The 20,364-nt window shown below is 38.9% G+C and overlaps 1 protein-coding gene across 3 annotated transcripts in view; it reads left to right on the top strand.

Annotated features, from left to right (window-relative positions):
* The window catches only part of CEP85L (centrosomal protein 85L), a 104,561-nt gene that overhangs the window by 72,537 nt on the left and 11,660 nt on the right, over nt 1-20,364 (top strand). For all 3 annotated transcript variants that reach the window (XM_084203704.1, XM_084203705.1, XM_084203706.1), the window contains 5 exons: nt 4,554-4,675; nt 15,345-15,462; nt 17,508-17,684; nt 19,334-19,486; nt 19,767-19,921. In XM_084203704.1, coding sequence (XP_084059830.1) covers nt 4,554-4,675; nt 15,345-15,462; nt 17,508-17,684; nt 19,334-19,486; nt 19,767-19,921 — 725 coding nt within the window. The remainder of the gene's footprint in view (nt 1-4,553; nt 4,676-15,344; nt 15,463-17,507; nt 17,685-19,333; nt 19,487-19,766; nt 19,922-20,364) is intronic.

Here is a 20,364-nt window from a genome sequence, read left to right as displayed (position 1 = left end):
GCTGGAAATTTGTAAAAGCATAGGCAAAATGTGATACAGCCTAGGTGTTGCTGCCAAGAATTGTAGTGATTATATCCTGCTGAGCAGAAACACTATCTTCCCTAAAAGGCAAAGATGGAGCAGAGTAGAGCAGTAGGTGGTGAGGTACAGATACCACAAATTACAAATTCTTGTCTGTGGTCTTTTTTCTGCACAGCTCAGAATCTTTTACAGTGAGGAGGATTCAGCTTTGTAGCTGTGTTTCTAGTGGGTTTCTGCAATTCACAGCCTCTCTGTATAAATCATTCCTTAAAAGAGGGCCTTATTCCTTGGTTTCAGTCTTTTGTAGCTTTTCCTGCATGACAGACACCATCCCTGTCGTGTTTCACCTCTAAAAGGATGAATGATCTTTTGAGATTGTCTCAATTATGGGAGCTGGTCTGACCTGAAATTGATCTTAGGAAGAAATCTGTGTGGGGAGGAAGGGATGGGTGAATTGTTTTTCTTTACCCACTGAGGAGCTCTCAGTTACAGAGCTCCTCAGTGACTGCTGCTCTGCCTGCGGAGATTTAAACCTTTTCCCATCACAGGTGACGCATAGGCAGGAGGTTTCTCCATGACAAGAGTGCATTTGGGTTTGCTGCTGCCACCTCCACCTCTTCTTCCAGTGATGCCCCTGAGGCGCAGCCCGAGCAGTCACCCATATTTGTTTCCTCAACTGTCAGTCAAAAAAGGAATTCTTAGCTCCTGCTAACATCGCCTGTGTTGATTCTTTGCCTTGGATTAGCTGTGGATGCAAGGAATTCTCTTTCTGTTGAGTAATGCCTGTTAAATGCAGCAAGAGAGGAGTGATCCCTATGGACAGGAGCTTATGATGGAGTAGGGCAGTGTGAGCAGATGTCCAGAAGAAATCACTCACCTGGCATAATTCTTGGTGCTCTGCTAGTTGTTAGTAATGGACTGTGAAAATTTACAGTTGTAGTATGGACAGCACTAAATTATTTAAGCTGCAACTTTAATGAAAAAACCCTTTCAAATCAATTGGGGTTTTTGGGGGGTTTGTTTGGTTTTGGGGGTTTTTTGAAATTAAGTATTGTGTTGACATTTTCAGACTTTACTTCGTGATGTAGTAAATGACATCATTTGACATGTTACAGCATGTTACACGTAGAATGCTGGGCTACTCTGTGTGCTGAGACCCTGATCTGCTTCAGGCAGAAGCTATGGGCATGTTTGAGAAGAAAATTTTAATCAGCACAATCAAAAACCCAGCCATATTTGATCTAAGTTATCTAAATGTTGTTATACTCTGTCCACAGAAAAATTGTTTTTCCACTGATAATAAGCATGAAACTATCAGTCAGCAATGTCTGTTCCAGCAGTAAGTATTTGCATCTAGGATAGTACAGCAAAGATTTCTTTTTTTTTTTTCCCCAGCAGCTGACTTTGCCTCAACAGTGACTTGAAGGTTTGCCAAGCCTCTGTCACAAAACAAGCTAGTGAGGAGCTTTGGATGTCACTGTGCAGGGGATACTGTTCTAACTGAACACATGTTCTCAGGACAAGGCTGATACTCTCAGAAGAGGTGCCAGGTGACAAAAATAGTTGTATTTTGTAGGACAGATAGAAAAGAATGCTGTGTCTTTCCAGATGGTATTTTGTTTTGTAGTTGTGGACGATTCAAGTTAAGGGCTTGGAGTTGTGGATGGCTTTCTAAATATGACTCCTGGAAGTGTATCTGGTCTCACTATTTGGTTTGATATCCTTAGGAGACAAGATACTCAAACGTAAGCGGCCTGCCTGTGTGTTACCACACAATTCAAAGCAGCTAGAAAGCTGTTTGTAGTAGTCAACACCATGTGCTCATAAATGAGTGAAGTGTCTTGTTATTTTGGGAAGTGCTAAGAAGTATTTTTAGTATATTCTTTTTCTTTTTTTTTTTTAATTGGATGAAACATGATATCAGAATCAAACATTTTTTTTTGTTTTCATTTTTTCAGAGTGAAAAATAGAAGCACACAATTTTAATACATTTTATTTGCTGTTACATATGTATATACAGCTTGCATATACTCCATAGGATTGGATATATTCCGAAGTTTAAGCATCTCAGTGAGTAATCTATGGAGGCTTTATGTTTTAGATTTAATAAAAACCCCAAACACACTGTTGCTGATACATCATTCACAAAATACTGCTCTGTTCTTAACTTTGCAAAACGCATTGCATTGCTTTTCAGCAGCTACAGTATTTGACTTTATGCTTACTTATTGTACCATATTTGAAGGGGTTTTTTTCCAACTTCAGTGCAAATTAATGTTTGCAGAGCTGCTAGATTGAAATAAAGAGTTTGCATGGAAGAATTCTCTTAAAGAAACCACCAGTGACTTCCAGAATGTCTTCATTCTTAAGATAGGTTTGTATTTAAATTGCTGTCATTAATATCTTCATTTTTATAGTTCAGTTTTAAAGACAAAATTAATCATGCTCAATTAATTGATTTGGTTTTATAAAGCCATATATTTCCTGTTCATCATGTCAATGCTTGTGAGTTTTCTCTTGAGGAGAGAAAGAAATTCTGACTCTGGGAAGTAAAGATCAAATCCCAGCCTGCAATAAGGATTGTGTCTTTTTTCTCTTTTGACTCTATTAATGGTGTTGATGTGGATGTGGGAAAGCACTATAGTGGGAAAAGCAAAGGAAAAAAAATTTATAACATCAAGTCCAGTGCTAGTTCCTGATGTTGTCACTTTGTACTGCATGACATGTCATCGGTCACTGAGAGACTTTAACTGGTTTAATAGGTTTGTGCTGGTGCCTCTCAATTCAGCCAGTCATATGTGTAACTCATGCAGAACAGTATGTGAGAATCCCAAGGTATTCTGTAAGCACCAAAGATGACTTTGAAGTGATGTGGTCTGGATGGAGCAACCCAGGCAAAATAAGCTTTAGACTCTACATATGTGTTACTTAGAGGAAGAGTCATGACTAGGTGTCTTTCCTGAGTTTATTAGATCACTGCCCAAACCAAAATAAGGTATTATATCACCAGTTCAGATTTTGTTTTTATTTGGTGTGCAGTATTTAATGTGTAGAACTGTTGATGGTTTTTGTTTGTTTTTTTTTTTAATCATTCATAACTGATCTTACTATTGAAGCTCTCCAGTTTGTTAAGCAAAAGAAATATTTCTGAAGCTAATAAATTGGACCTGGGGGCATGGGGGCTGAGATGGGGGCGTAACAGTCTTGAAAGATTTTTAGAAAATTTAAGTCTTGTCATCTTACCTGGTTTTAGGTTATAAATTAAAAGAGAATAAATGTGCAGAAACACATCAGTGAGCAGCTAGGGATTGAACTGAACTAAACTTAATGGGAAGAAATACTTTTTTAAATTACAGAAGAGATGATAGTTGTGAAGAATTGGCTTCTTGACTTTAGTACCTCATGGTATTGGAGTTTAAGCAATGAATTCTTTCCATTCAGTTTTATAATTCACAGTAGAACTTTGACCAGAAGTGTGGAGTGCTTGGCAGTTCTTGAACTTACTTTAATTGTTGATCATATGTCTTGGTCTTAATACAGTTTATTGTAATTTCAGATGAAATTTAAAACATTGTGGAGCTATAGAAGAAAAAAGAGCTTAAAATGTTTTTTTTTTTTAATAGCCATTTTTTTAATAGCCACTTTTTTTGCCTTCTGCTCTTTTTCAAAAACATAGACACCATTGTCCAGGATGCCTCTCAGAAAATAAAGACAGTTATCTTTTTGCAGCAATTCAAAAAACTGGTGAAAGATTGAATGATACTGATGCTGGGACCCCTCAGTTTGATCTCAGAAGCTCTAGCTTAAACCATCCCTTATGTGAATTCCTGATGCAAATATTTGGAATAAATTTGTAATAAATGCTTTCTCGATTACATGTCCCAGGTTTTTTTTACTTTTCTTCCAAACTATGATGTTGTTGGTTCATATTTAGTTCAGTTGTTGCCCTCAGTTTGTTGCGAGACATGGAGCCTGGCTTTTGTGAAAATTAATAGAAAACCTGAAACCTGCTACTTGTGAAGGTTTTATTCTCTTACAAATTAGCCAGAATTCTATTCCCGTATTCTGTATTTAAAGTGCACACGGGTCAAGGGAAGTTTCTCTGTAAAGCAACGTTTGGGGCGGGAGTTGAACGGGGCAGTGGCAACTGTTACCTGCCGTTACCAGCGGGTCTGAACTCACCCAGCCCTGTCCTTCCAAGGGCTACAAGGATTGCAGCAGGATATGATACCAGCACTTTGTGGTCCTCCTCTTGATGGGTGGTGAATTCTAAGTGAGCTTTTCGTTCCAAACTGCTTTCAGAGCTATGAATTGTTTAGTAAAGAAATGATAAAATCAGTGACACTGGGCTGAAGTTTGTTTTCAGAGATTTGTTTATAAATCCAGTTGTTTTGTACAAAGCAGATCTGAATTAAACTGAAAAACAGTCCTTAGGTTTCTGTAAGAGCAAACCACTTTGTAAATGCTGTAATATGAAGCACAATATTTGCTTTCACTGTTTTGGGGCCTAATCCTACAATTGTTTTATTCAGGTTTCACCTGGAACATCTCGTTCAAGTTACCCAGCTACCAGCTATCAGGACTCTAGCAACTGGGAATCTCTAATGAAAATTAAAGAAGGGCTGCTAAGACAGAAGGAGTTTGTGATTGATAGGTAAGTACGCGGCTCCTGCTGTATTTAATTAGATTCGATGAAGTAAAAGCAACAGTGTAAAAGCTGGCTTTCAGGAGAGCTACTTGGTAAAGTTGTTAGGTTTCAGTCCAGCCACTATTTATGCACAAGTATGTAGGAGCTAATCCTGCTAGGAGAGAAGGCTGGCAGCTGGCCTAAAGTCTTATACAAAGTTGGAAATATATTTAGGAGGTTTAATGCCTCTGGACTGGAAAAGGAACAGTGAGCCCAACAGCCACTTCTGCTGGGTGGTTCCCCTCTTAGCTTCTTACCAGGCTATAGGTTTGTATAGGACGTCTTTCTGCTTTTAAGGTCCTGGAAGTGACTTCCAAGATGAAAATTGGTCAGCTGCAGTGTGCTGATTTTCTTTTCCATCGCAAGTACAGAAACATTTGAAGCCAGTTGATAAAGTTTTGAAAAACTGGCCTTTGTAGTAATATTCAGCAGGAAAGTCCTATTTAAGTCCTCATACAAATTGTTCCGATTAAAAAAAAACCTAAATCATTAAATCCAGAGTCTTCATGTCAATAAATATATAAGCTTGTATTAAAATTCCTGTCAATCTGAATGGGCCTTAATAGCAACTCACTGCCCAAACTCAGTTTCTAGTACCAGGAGGATTATGTTTGTGCAAGATCGTTCATTCCTCTATTGCAACAGAATGAGGAATTGCAGTGGCTGAAGGTGTTTCTGTCCCTTAGCACTCTGGCCAGTAGCTGTGCTGGCTTCTCAGCAATCACTGAAGTTGTCACTGGGTTCCCCAGTCGGATGTAGGATGTAGTGTGTGTTTACCTGCTGCTGCAGCAAAGATGGGACAGTTAGGAACTGAGGCTTGGGCTGACCATCGCACTCTGCCAGCTCTGCTGCGGAGGTGGTGATCTCCCAAGAGGGTGGGAAGTTAAAATGGAAACATCTTTAGCTGTTGTTTACATCTCCTCTGTCAGAGCCTTTTGATCAGCTGCTTACAGGCCATCTAAATTACAGTGGGTTTTTTTCAGGCTTGCTATGTCAGTAGTAGTGCTGCAGTAGCAAACCTGCAGCCCACCTCCTGGGGCCCGGGCTGTCAGCAGTGTTTGTGAGCGCATTGCTCATGATGGCTGCGGTGGTCTTCAGTGCCCACTGTAGGCTTACCATCCTGTGCTCTACATGAAGGCTTGATACACACTGGCAGCTAAAAATGGAGTTGGTGTTGCTCTTCTCACGCCGAAAGTGTGTTTACAGTTAAGGGAGAAGTTTCTGAAGTGATTGTTTGCAACCTAGCTGCCTGCTAATGTTACCTGATACTGTCCGTGTGGAGGAAGAAAAGCTATTTCTTGATACCAGGCGGTGTACTGGCTCTTTTCTTGTACAAGTAATTTCTTTTGTGTGACTTCCTGATAATGAATACAGTTCTTTCGGGATTTCTCACCAGAAGTCCTTTTAGATAATTTCTTTTCATTCAGCTGAAAAGGCAAAATCAAGTTTGGAAGCTATTGAAATGGAACAGACCACTTAGTGATGTTACATATTCAAGAGACCACTTAGTGGTGTTGCATATTCAAGTAGATACTTGGTGTTAAATATTGTCATTTGTAATAATGCAGTGTAGCAACACATCACGGAACAGCCTTTTCTTTGAATATTGAATTTCCATTTGAGCAAAATATTTGCCTAAAAAGGTATTTTAAAATGAAATAGAAACATCGGTGGATTTGTATTTTCAAGATTAATATAATTTGATGTTGATATTTACAAAGTTTTAACAACAGATTGTTTATTTTAATTTTTTTTTTAAGAAGAGGTAGTGATAAATAAAAGTACTTTTGGTTTCACTCATGAAGAAAATGGCATGTATCTGCTGTGCAAAAACCTTGAAATAGAACTCCATTAAGAAGCACTAGTGTTGCATTTCTCATTAGATGGGGTGTTAATAAGGCTTAAGTGTGAAAACTACCTTTCTTCAAGGCACAAAGCAGCACTAAGTGAAAATGTGGTGTTACCTATATTTAGCACATGGGAGCACAGGGCCTTCTTGCACTGAGCTTCAGAATGGTGTTTGGGAGTAAACCTAAGTATTCCAGCTCTTGATCTTCCTGAGCTTAATTAAACTTCTTTTCAGAGTTGGAATTTCTTTGGGAATAGTGACCTAAAATTAAAAACATAAAATTTACTTAAGTGAAGTTAATTCAACGTGATGGTATCTAAATTTTTGCTTTGGGGAAACGGAGAAGAAAGTAGTTTGTTGAATGAGGTTAGGTAAGAGATGTTTGCTGAGAGGGCTCTTTGTCCATGTGGTTTTCATGGAGTTACAAGAGGTGTAGTCTCCTTAAGCCATATGCTGAATTTTCAAACTGGTAGTTGAAGGGACAGAAGCTCAGGAGAGCTGTGTTAACCTCCTGCTGCCTGGTAGCCAGAGGAGCGGGACAGCAGCTGGCATGGTGTCCCAGACCCAGCTGTTTGCTGCTGGCAAGTACAAGGAACAGCTGGATGGAAAGAGGCACACCAGGAACACCTCCCTCCTGCCCTTGTCACCAGCCTCCCTTTTATCCACAGAGTTATTAACCCGTTTTTTTAAATGTTGAACACTCTTTTGTTGGGAATTGTACTGGTGTCCCACTTCTTGAGGAAGTGCAGGAGATTAACATCACACACCAGGTTCTTCATAGCAGTGCTTAAATCTGTTGATAAGTAGGAAATGGATGCTGTGTACAGGGTAGTATCTTTAGGCTGTTGTACCTTTATCTTGTTAAAAAAGGGAGAAAGAGCAGAAGGAAACTGAAACATGCTGCCTGCTTTCCTTCTTTCCACACAAAGATAAAAAGGCAAAAAAAAAATCATCCCTTTTAGATTAGACTATTACATTTCCTTCTTTTGCATTGGAAATCTACCAGATAGGAATAGTAGCAAGTAAGTGTCCAATAGTTACAAAAACAATTCAAGGAGTAATGCTTAACAGTGTGAATCATAATATTTGGATACTTTGGTGTGCCGCTAGAAATGCAAGCGTTTTTAAGTTTTTAAAATCCTGAAGAGCCACTTGAACCTGAGAATAGAAAAGTACCTTGATTTTGATCTGCATTCCGTGTTGAACAGATTCAGTAATAGATAAATTAAATTGATGCATTTTGTGTAGTCTGTTTAGCATTTATTTAAGTAGCACACAGCAGAAGTTGATGGGTTTAAAAGTGGTTTTGCTTTCCTTTTTAAAAACTACTCTAGGAGTCACTGCTAATTTAATAAGTAGAAACCAGAAATGCTTTTTAAATCTAGTCTTAAGAAAATGAGGGGAAGACTCTACTTTCAGGAAGTGAAAACATGGTGCAAGAAAGCGAGCCTGCTGTGTGTGTGCATTCCAGAACACAGTGGCACTTCTTTAAGGTGTGTCTCATGTTTTTTCCACATAAGAACTGTTGCACAGGCAGTGAATGAGGACTTAAGGATTTAGTCTATAAGAGGAAATTTCCTGCTACAACACTTATTACTGTAATGTCTGTTACCTGCTGTACGAAGTAATTGGATTATATCGTTGCCTTATTTCTCTGGCAGCTTAGTATGTAACACTGCATTATATTTAGCACCAGAGGGAGCCAGCAGTGTTTGCATTGCTTTAGAAAATCACAGCATCACGTTTTAATTCTTCACGTTGCTCCTCTGTTCAGTACATTAACACCACTGAAATTGAAGTGTTCAGTGCAATGCTGAATGTCCCTTGAGGCTGACCTGTCACTGTAGATATCTCTAGTGTGGCCCTGGCAGAGTTTGTGTGACAGGGGCTGCATGTAGTAGGTACATGAATAAATGCCAATATCTGGACATATGACACAAGCTGCTGAGAATAACACTTGTGCATGCAGTGTTCTCTTGCAGACAGCATAAGAGCATTTGCACAGCTTTTCCAGGAAAGGTAGATTTGGAAGTACAATTTTAGTGAATAACTGTTATCCCCCAGAGTGTAACAACATATACATTCTTAAAATGCTAAATCGTTAACTTTTAAATCCAAATCTGAATTCGGATTAGAAGTTTTCACTGAGACGAGAAGATTTTCTTCACCTTGTATCAAATTGTTCTGACTTCAGTAGATGACATGAAGCTGTATGTGCTCTGATAGTGCTCATTTTAATGCTAGTATTAAGCTGTAATTCTTTTAATTTTGACTGGCTTGTTAAGATCTAGCATAAGCATATCCACCTGATAATTTGATGCCATTTTTGAGGAACCTGAAGCTTTACATCACCCATATGGTGAGTGCATGCGTGTATAACAGGGAGTCCTGTGCAGGGAGCGGGGCTGCAAGGAACCTCCTAAGAGTGCTTTGTGGTGCAAGAGACACTTTGCTTCCAAGCCTTTATCTTTTTGCAATATCTCCAATCACCCAGGTAATTTGTGGATGAGACTTCTGTATGTCTTGACCTGATAAATGTTCAGGAAGGTTTTTTTATGAAGTAGTTATTTTAGCTGTTTTAAAAGGTCCCTTTCCCAGATGTGAATGCTAGTTACATTGGTGAAGTTAGTTTTCATGTAATAACCCAAATCTTGTCAATAAGTAGAGTATGTAGGGCTAGAAAGCACGTTTTTAACCTGACTGCCAAGCACTAGGAAAGGCAAGCAGCAGTGCTGTCACTAGATGCTTACACTATTGGTATGTGCAGTACCAGGTGTTCTGTTGCCTTTCAGGGTTGGGCACTTTGATGATTAATTAGCTCAAATGTTAGAAAATTTTTCCTGACATGACTTAGTCTTTCTTCCTGGGTAATGTTTTTTAGTAATTAGGTAGTTTTTGTTATTTTTTGAGATCTCTCCAGCTGATGAGCACAACTTCCCTGAGGTGTCCAAACTGCCCTCCCTCAGGCTGAGCGCTTGTCTCTCACCAGCCATGGTTGTGTGGTGTTTGCTTTTTGCAGTACAACACTGGGGAACTTTGGTCAGCTGCCGTCCCAGATACTTCTCTGTGGAACTGATGCTAAACCATTTCATATTCTGAGGATTTAAATATTTGTAGGAAAATCTAGTATTTGGCTGAGAACTACAGGGGAGGTGCAAGAGTTGCTCTGTGTTTGTCGTGGCAGGAGACTGTAGAAGTTGAAGAGCTCCCACCATGGGAGGGACAGTGCAGTCCTCTCTCTGAAGTGACATTTGTGTCTGTGTCCCTCTCATTCCACACCTCCATTTCAACTTTATGCAGTTCAGGAAAGTCATTCAAAAATACCACAAAAAACCAATCCATACAGATCAGAAATCATGTCTTGACTCCCAAAGGTAGTGCTCCCCTCTTTCTTCAAAATAGTTCTGCTTTGACTGGAAGAAAGGTTCACTTAGAACAATTTCAGAAAAAAAGGAGACTTTATTGCATAGGAAATTGGAGATCTTTTCTCATAAGCTTTGCTGATGTTTGCGTTCTTTGGCATTATCTTCCAAATTCCGGAAAGCGTATTCACATTGTTCTTAGGACTTTGTGTACTAAGGATCTCTTTCCCTATCAGTACTCTGCACGTTTGGACTTCTGATCCCAAGAGATCATGCCTTTAAAACAAAGGGATATAAAAATTTGTATCCAACTTCTTAAGCCACAAAACAAAGCAGCGTACCTCCAGCTGCAGTGTGGAATAAGTTTAATACCCATAATTCAGAGGGATCTGTGTTGTATTTTACCTTGTATCCTGATTCTGAAGAGATCTGCTCAGACATTTTCACCTAAAGCAGAAAATTCTTGTTAACTTATGACTTTTGAAGGTAAGCATCAGTTGTCATTTGGTTTCTTAAGAAGTTACTACCGTCGCCTCTGTGGTGGAGGAAGCTCTGATCTAAAGTCCCTGAATTGTTTGAAGATAATGATCTTACCTTGTCTTAGAGTCAAGGTAACTACGTCACTTGGCCTTAGATTTACGCTAATTTAAAAATTAAAGAAGAATAACTTAGAAGTTGAGGGGACACAGTTCTTCCCTGGCAGATGTGGGTTTCTGAAGGCTCTTTCATGTTAGTGTAAATAAGGGGTAAGATGGGCTTCTGGAGAATGGGTGAGCTGGTCCCAGATTCGGGAAATGCATATATGAGTGTCTGTATAAGCATATGTCCACAATTGTCCTGCATGAATGTAAGAAAATTACATGAATGTCAATTATGTCATACAAATGTTTTTGAGACTTCAGGAGGAGCAGTTTGTATGTTAAGCAGTTTGTTAATGCTGGTCTCTGAAGACAGTCCAGGCTTGTACACACTGAACTAAGTGCTGTTCTCTGCTATCCCACGTCCTCTGTGCTGACTTGAATTTTCAAAGGGGATTGTTTGAGCTAAAGGCCAGAACTGCAATTGAATCAAAATAGAGACCTCCATCTCTTTCTATTGTTAAGTCATGGTTATGGTTCTAACTTTCTTTTTGCTCATTTCAAAAGATTCAGTTAGGGTCAAGTAGCATTAGAATTTTTCCTCTGAATTCTAGACAGCTTTTAGGTAGAGTCACAGGATGGGGGGGATTACAAATGGAAGTGTCTGTGGCAGGCAGAAAGACACATAAGGAATACTACTGTAAATGCCAAAGAAATAGTTACACAGAATTGGCATCTTTGATAGCCTAATCTCTACTGCTAGGATTTCATGAAGGGGTGGCAATTCTGGGAAATTGGTAATTCTGAGAAAGGTGAGAGAATGGTACAATCTGCCATGACAGGTTTTTAACTTTTCCTTCCTAACAAAATATCATTGATCTGAGGTAGTGAAACATGACTGAAACCTTGAACTTTTATTTACAAAAACAAAGAATGTTGAAGGTAATGGGAGAAAAGGGAGCAAAATGCATGTTTGTAAGACCTGGAAATAAGCCAAAGTCATTACTTTGTGAAAATGATAGGGCTTTCTGTAAATAATCTAGCTGAAATAGCTAACGTGAGAACTGGGACATAAAAGCTGGTTCAGGAGACCACAGAGCAGCACACAGCCACCACTCGAGTCTTGTATGTTGTTGGATAACCTATCACTTCTGCTGAGTTCCCTCAGAAAGAATGTACCTGGGAGCAGTACAGGGAGGATTTGATCTCAGGTTATTTATGGTTCAAAAAAGAGGGCGGAAAGGCATAGTCCAGTATATCAGTGAAATTTAAAAAAAAAAAAAAAGATTATGAAAATATAGCAAACAGGTAGCTTCTGAAGGAAAAAAAACCAAACCTTTAAATCATTATGCCTGAAGAAAAAGACAAGATGTCTTCAGTGCAGAATTCTTCTGTGGGTAACTGTGTCCCAGGCAGTCTTTTTCTACCTCGAGAGAAGTTTAGATTCTCTTTTTGTCTGTTTCTGCACTACCACCCCCAGTTTCTGGAAATAATATTACACCTTGAGGGACAGCTGGAAAGATTTGTGTGTGAAGTGTTTGTGGAAACAATGTTATTAGTCTCATGTTTACATTAATTGATTGGATAGAATATTTACAGTTTATGCATCTTTTAATGTCATTTCCTTCTGGAAGATCAGTTTAAGTACTAAAATGTCTCTTCCAAAATGATGGTTTTTATTCCTGCCTTTTCTGATTTATTTTCATTTTTAAGCTTTTATTTATTTTATTTAAACAAAATTCTCAGCTCTGAGTTCTTTTGGTTGGTTGATGACTTTGGATCAGGGTATGCCTCCTGTTCTCTTCTACTTTAGTCTGAATATAAGGGGAGGGGATGTATCAAGACAGACACTTTAAGTAAAATTGTAATTTTTGCATTTGGACAAAGGGGCTGAATGAAACCTTGTGAAAAGTGCCATGACACTCACATAATACACCTGTAACTCTTCCTCTGCTGTCAGCATGAAGTTGTAGCACTCACTTATGGGGAAAAAAAAAGGATGTTGTGAAGGAAAGCAGTTTCCATGGTGCCCAGGTACAGTATTTTTACTGAACCCAGATGTGTGAGCTGGGGTCTGGTTTCTGTGCACTGAAGGCTGGATTCCTGTCAGATCACCCCACCCCAGAGCTCAGGCCACAGCCTGTGCCCACTTGTACTCAGATGGCTTCTGGAAGCACTGAAGGTTGAGGAGCTGGACAGAAACTTGGAGGCACCTAAATGCTAAAGGCTGATTGTATTTGGTTTTCCTTTTTTAAAGTGCTGGGCTGCTTGCTAATAGGGAGGCTTCTGGGGACAGTGTTCCCACTGTAATAGGCTCCCTGTGTTTTTGAGAGCAACTGAAATTTCTAAATTGCTTTTGAGTAAAGCTCAGACTCTCTGGTTATGCAGCAAAATGTTGGTTTCTGGGTGCCATGAGGTTAATGTTGTTTTCATAGAGACAGTTATGTGAAGAAGTTGTGGGGTCTTAAAACATTTCTAGAGTGTGTTTTGTTGGCAAAGTTATATAATGATGGAGAGTTTCGTGCTTTGCAGAGTGAAAAGAAGCAAGCTAGTTAAACTCTGTGTTCTGTCTCATCTTGGATTAACTTGTCTCACCTTTTTTTGCGATAGGGATTTGGTAGGGTAGGGAAAGGATAATGAAAAGAAATATGGTAATATAGTTCAAACTACACTGGTAGTTCAAAAATATTTTAAAACATCTTCTCCAGGCTGTAATGTTGAGACTCTTGAAATCCTGCCTGGGAAGGAAGGCATTGCTAAATTGCAATCAGCCATAAACAGAAAATCATATAGTGCTTTCAAGGGGTATGTGACGAGTGGATAAATAATTTTAAAACACATACATAATTTTAACACAATGAATTTTTAATAGATCTGTCTAGGAAGTAATAAGGTGATAAAAAAAATAAACATTTGCTTCAGTTCACAGGTTTGGATAACTCATACTAAATAATTTTGTTGTCTGTGATCAGGCATGCACAGGAGTCATTGAGACATCATATTTTCTCATGCAATTGTACAAACTCTTGGGCTTTTATAAGGTCTCTTACAAGTTAAGAGCATATTCCTTTACCTAACCTTCCAAAATCACTTGGAAGCTTTTTGTTTGTAGTGCCATCTTATAGATGACAACCAGAACTGTGCACAGTCTTCCGATGGCGCATACTCCTTTTCTATTTGTACAAGCTTGTTCAATCTAGATAGTAGAGGGAACAGGGAAGCCTCAAAACCACCTGTGCTGATACAAAATATTTTAAGATTTTCTATAGAGTCACATGAATACATTCTCTTTATTCATTCATGTTGAATAAATTGTTCTAAGGTACCAACAAATGGCAATTTAGATATACTGGTTTTCCATTCATTGCTGTTCTTTATAGATATAAAAATAGGGAAATAGAAAAATAAATGTTCTCATTATGTTTTCTTTAACACATCTGGCTGAGAAATAACTTCTACTATATTCAATATTTTTTTTAATATATTCTTGCTTTTGTAAACCAAATAATAGAGGTACAGTTGGCTGATGACTAGCTAGAAGAATGAGAGTAGCTAAAATGGTCCCTTCAGCTGGGTTTCAGCATCCTATTAAAATTTGCAGTTGGCATCTTTTCAACTAATACATATTTTGTATTAGTTTATAGCTTATATAATGCATATTTTGTGAACATCCACTAATGTTTCCAAGATGTTCTTCCTAAACACAACCCTTCCAAATATTAAAAAAAGCAGCAGATTTTTACGTTTTTCCATATGTTTTGCAAGTGTTTGCCCAGGCAGGTCTTTCCCCTTGAAGTTAACCTGTATTTGCTGTTTATCTCCTCTTAATATTGGGTTTAGTCATCTGGGTTCAGCATCATTGTTTTCAGAAAAGCTAGTCATGCTCCATGCCTAGAGGTGAAACTATGAGAAAAAAAAAATTCATGCTTGCATTAAATATATCCTAAATAAAATATCCTAAATGAAATATATCCTAAAATAAAAAAAGAAGGAAAATTACAGAGTGCACAAAATTGGTTTTAAGTTTGAGAGGTCTCTGTGTGTTTCTGGTGGTGCTGACAGCTCTGCTCTGGGGTCAGGTTTTGAGGTGCCTATTGCTCCATGGAGAGTTACTGCACACCTCGTGGGGCTGAGACTTGTGCTGGGGCAGAGACCTGGCAGGTGTTTGCCCTGCAGTCCTGCCTAGTTGAAATGCAGTCAGGATTTAAGCAATGATACAATTTGTGTTATAATTAAATAATGATACAGAGCTGATGCTGTTCCTGCTGTACACTGGCCAAGCAGTTGGTGTGTGGTACTTGTGGTAGCACACAGTGCAGTATTTTACCCTAGGGGAAGGTACATCTTATGTAAAGCAGTTGATTGAGAAAGTCTTAAGCAAAGCAAAAAGCAAGAACTTGTAGGGAAGGTGTGTTGACTGTCTTATATAATGGCCTTTTCTTCTTAAGTTCTTTCTGTTCCCCTTGATTTGTAAATCTCCTCAGCTTTTGTCAGAAGTCAGCTTTACTAAAGAGAGGGGCCAAGCAGGAGAAGTCCAAGTGAAATGAAGGTGCCATTTTTGTTTGGTTTTGTTCTGCTTTCTGTATGCTTTTCCCTGCTTATACTTCCAACCCTAGCAACAGATGACAACAGAAGCCTCCCTCAACCCACACAAAATTGCTATAGAGTTTTCAAATTGTATTTCTACAGTCCAGCTGCAGTGAGAAAAAAAACCACAGCTAGTGTAGATCCTGGATAGTTGAATACCATTGTTAATATATTCTTCAGTATAAGTCTTAAGATCTCTCTTTTTCAAATCTCTGTCCACTCCTTTTTTTTTTTTTCCAATTTAAATTTGTGTATTACAGGCAGAATCAGCAAATTAACAATTTACATCAGAAGATAAAGGAGAATGAAATACGAGCTCAACATGCAAGACTGAGCCATCTTGTGAACTGCGAAGAACCATACCTGACTAACCTACAGGTAGAATGAATACTTTTCTTTCAGCAATGCTTTCCACTGCCCAGTAACTGGCACCTGAAAGCATCTTCACAAATTTCTGCAGGCCAGAGTGTAGAGCTTTTGTGATTATTGATGTCTGTGTAATTGCATAGCTGCAAATTGTGTGGAGAAGACCTTCTGTGTTGTAGTTTACTTTATATATGCAGAAATCTAAGTTTTGTTGAAGTCTTGTACATATTTGAAGTCTGATAAAAATAAAATAGCAATGAAGGATTGTGACATTATAACAGTTTACAGTATGCATGTATGGTAGTCCTACAGGGAGATGATAGGAGAAAAAATAGTTTGATAAGAGAGTATCTGAAAATAACTAATGAGAGGTTTTCTGAAGAGGAGGAGGTACTGCTCTCCTGGTTAGAGGGTTAGATTTTATGGATAGAATAGGTGGAGGAGATATGAGAAGGCAAACAGACTGGTGGAATACCTTTTGACAAGAACCTGGAAAGGATATGGACTAGTACTCCTAGGGAGCACTTGGTCTGAAAGGGAGTGTCTGGTGGTATTTTGAGTATACTTGTCCTAAGTTTCATCTACCTAGCACAGGTATCAAGTAGCATAAGGATGAGGTAGCAAAGGTTCACCAAGAAATGCCGATCAGTGTGAGGACTGTGGCTGCTTACAGCACACAAATTCCATCTCCAGGCCTTGGCATGTCTAAAAGGCAATGCAGCAAGGGATTGTTAAAGGCAGATATGCAGAGAAATAGCTTTTCAGTCCCTCTTTTGTTATGTTATCTTTTTCTGTCACAAGCACTGCACTAGGATCTCAGCTAGGGTACTTCAGCATGACATTATTTGTGTACTTGGAGTAATACAGCTGTACATCAGGTGAGACTGTGGTTTGTGTGACAGCAGAGAAATTCAAGTGAGCCTCAGCTGAACTTAGGTATACAGAGACATCTAGGAATGTCTAGGCTTTTGTTGCTTCCAGATCTTCTTTTACAAAATACTTTAAAATGTAAGGTTTTAACCTAATTTAATCTTAACCTAATTTGTAGGTTAAGAATTTTTTGGGGGGGGGGGGGGGCGGGGGGGGAGGGGAGGGAGAGAAGATGCAAACAAACAAAGGAAACAATATTGCAGAAACTGAAATTTTAGTGCACATATCTTAGTATGTTATGGTTCAAATAAAGCAGCAGGTGCATTCCTCTTTCATAATTTAAAGAAGATTAAAAGTTTATAATGTATTTGGGTTTCTGCTTGATTTGTATTTGATTTTCTGCTTGCCTTCTATAAGACAAATTTATAAAAGCAAATCTAGTTTAATGAAGGTTTTAATCTTTTAATACTTTGCTGAAGGAATGTCACTAGTTAAAGAAAACATACAGACAGTATTTTAAAAGATAACCAATTTATATTATTAAAAGAATTTTGAAATTGAAAGCCTAATGGGATGCATCTCCTTTCTCATCTCACATGCAGCCAACTTCCATTTTGTGCTTGTGTGTCTCTGGGCAGGGGAGATGGAAGTTTTGGTATACAGAACAAAAGACAGGAGACCTACCTTCTGACTGTAGCTCTCGTGTTCCTGCTTGTTCCTGAGTGGTAGCTCTAAGCTTTGACTAGTATTGATGTTCTGCTTTAGGAGGATCTTGACATTGAAGTGCCTCTTACTTCGGTATATTCATAGCAATTTTAAGGTGTTTTTCTTCGCAGGAGATGGTATGATAATGCAGCGGGAGTGATTTGTTTTGAAAATGCTTTTTATCTACATTTATGGAGATTTATTTTGGAATCACACATCTTCCATAAATCTGAGGGGGAAAGTAGCCACACAATGTTCTTGTGCATTTGTTAGGAGTGTAAAGGTGTCCAACTTCTTTGTCTTTTTGCTTCAGATTCCCGAAACTCATGCTGGTGCCGTGTCTTTCAGTGTTTGAAAAATCAAACCCCACCCTTCCTGACAGTTAAAAAAAATGCAGGACTGTTTTCTGCTCTGCAATTCAAGTCTACAGTGGTGTGTGTGTGTGTTTTCATTTGTGTGATTATTTTATTTCTTTTCATAAGCAACCACAGTATGAGAGCACACCACTGCAACCTCACATTTCAGAAAGATCAGCATCCCACCTCGAGGAGCTTGAGCGAAAGATTGCAGCAGCTGAGAGCAAGGAATTGCAACTCAGTGAAATCGTGAAACAACTTTCCAACAAATCTAGTGAGGAGAAAAAGAAGATGGAGGAGAAAGTAAGTGTCTTTCCTGATCCACATTTCTTTTTGTCACTGTTGCAGCAGCATATGTTTGCTAGAAAGCAACTCTGTATATGGGTGTCTTGAGTTATTTTCAGAAGATCACTAAACTATCCGTGATAGAAAAAGGAGATTAATGATTTCAGGTTTTGGTAATGGATAAATCTGGACTTGCAGAGAATATATCCTAGAAAGTGATACTAGGTAAAGTGGTAATCATGGGAACAGTTTTAATCAGGTATTGGTTCGGAAAGAAAAAGCTGCTTATTCTTGTAGCTTGTAGTGTTTATTATGTAAATAAAATATAATTTAAAAACATATCTTGTGAAAATTAAATCCTTATTTTTAGTGTGGTTTGTAAATGTGGCCCTCAAGCTTTGGGATGTATGTACCAGCCTGTATGTGCCTATTTAGCAGGAGTGATTCGCTGGTAGCTTTCTTAGAATGTTCAGAGTGGGCTTTAGACTGGGACAAAGATAGCTGTGTTCTTGGAACTGTTTGGAGAAAGGGTTTCTTTGCAGGCGTAAGGAATTCCCAGGGGTAGCTTTGAATGTATTCACAGCCTTCCTTTACTTCAAGCAGGAATGTACCATTGACCAAGGGGTTCCTAATTAATGTTTTAGGGATACATTGTCACTGTGACCTCATCTTCTTTATTTACTGGGCTTAATTTATATTAAATCAGGTTCAAGGGATACAAGCAATGTGACACAGTGAAGTGTCTGGTGGGAAGACAAAGAAGAATGCATAGTTCATCTCAAAATTCTGCCTTACCATTTCCTGTGAACCATCAGTATGCTTTTCCCTGAGGCAGGAGGAGCAGAAATTGGATACTGCTGCTTCCTCTTTTGTGAGCTTTTCCTGCCTGGATTTTTCACTGTGTAGGAACTGGCAAGCAGTGGTGAGGACCTGTGCAGCAGTGCTTGTGTTAGCAGGACCCTGGTTCACTGCACAGTCCTGATGTGCCCCTTAACACCCATCTACTCTGTGCACTGAACAAAAAGCTCTCAAGGAGAGAGAGGGCAGGGAGGGACAGTGGAAAATACTCCTTTTTCCTGCCTTTCTTTCTGCTTTTTTGATCTAGGTAATAAAGCAAAAGAAGTACCAGGAATACAAACAAGTGTAACTTAATACAAAAAGTCTTTTCTAGGCTGATGGAAAATTAAGGTGCCTACAGAAAAGGTGTTTAGGAAAGCAGCTATTCTGGTCTGATATCCTCTGATGTGATTGTCAGACTGCATCAAAATCAGGGTTTTGGCTTCCATTTTTGGTAGGTTAAGTTCTTGGTCCTCATGTTTTTGTTTTCCTAGTCCAGGGGAACTAAAATGTATCCTGATTATTTGTTGCATATGAACATCTCAGTGGATGAAAGAATTAACAGTATTTTAAGTGTTGAACTTTGTGTTTTCATTTCATAAGGCACATGGATTGTTCTGGGCAGAGGTGAAGCAGCTGTGGTTTGAGGACACATGTGGGCCTGTAACTTGAAGCTGTTGGGAGTAATAACTTTTGGTTTTGTTTCCTGCTCTTAGCCAATGCTTTCATGCAGCTGAGAGTACAATTCTTGGAGATTTAACAGCCTCTGCTTCCAAAGCAGGCTTATTTTTTATTGTTATCATAAAGCATGTGCTCTTTCTTTCTTCTAGCTCAAAACTAGAGACCGATATATTAATAGCCTGAAAAAGAAATGCCAGAAAGAGTCTGAGCAAAACAAAGAAAAGCAAAGACGAATTGAAACATTAGAAAAATACCTGGCTGACCTTCCAACACTGGATGATATAGAAGGGCAGACTAAACAGGTAAGGTAAGGGGGGATTTGTTTTACATTTAAAAAATATAAGTTCCCTAATATCACTTCTCAAATCTTTTACTCTTTCAAAATATCATTTTTTTTCACCCTTACGTTGAGGAAGAAAAGCATTTCAATCTTTTAGAAAGCACTGTAGGTATTAGGATTTTCTCACAGTCAGATAAGTGACACTGGTGTGAAATTATGCAGCGGGTCAATGCAAGGCTGTGGTCTGGCACAAGGAGTCTGCTGGTGTGACACTGTGTCTGACTAATGTAACCTTGTGTTAGCTGCAAATTCTAGAAGAGAAGAACAAGCAACTTCAAGAGACCATGGCTGAGTTGGAAAAGAAGCTCGGAGAGGCCCGGTCACAGTGCAGAGAGAGAGAATTACAGCTGGCATCTCAGAAGAAAAAGGAAAAAGAGCTGGTCACAACAGTGCAGAGGTATGAGCAGCTGCTCAGGCTGTGCCCTGCAATGGCTGTGCTTCCCCACCTGATGTCAAGCCCTAATGCTATTTGCAGTCCTAATCTATTACAATGATAATGACTTTTTATGGTAAGGGTTTTACAGCTTGCTTTGTGGCAAGTTGTAGTTAATACCACCGAGAAGAGTGAGCCTAGGGCATTCCTTGCTATCTGTCTTTACGGGTGTGGGACACTCCAGCAATGGCATCACAGCCTGTAGCCAGGTAGAGGATGCAACAAACTTGTGTGGCAAAGGGGCATTGTACAGAAGCTGTCCGTAGGGCTATTTCTGGATATTGACTGATGGGTGTATCAGGGAAGGGCCAAAGATTTCAAGAAATTCCAGCTATTTCTTAGCTTTTCATCAAGGGTGCAGGTATTTACAAGAAAATTTAGGTGTAGCTAATATGTTGTCATTGAAC

The sequence above is a fragment of the Fringilla coelebs genome (genome assembly GCF_963513975.1).
Source record: "Fringilla coelebs genome assembly, chromosome: 3".
NCBI lineage: Eukaryota > Metazoa > Chordata > Aves > Passeriformes > Fringillidae > Fringilla > Fringilla coelebs.
This window is presented reverse-complemented; position numbering and strand designations above follow the sequence as displayed.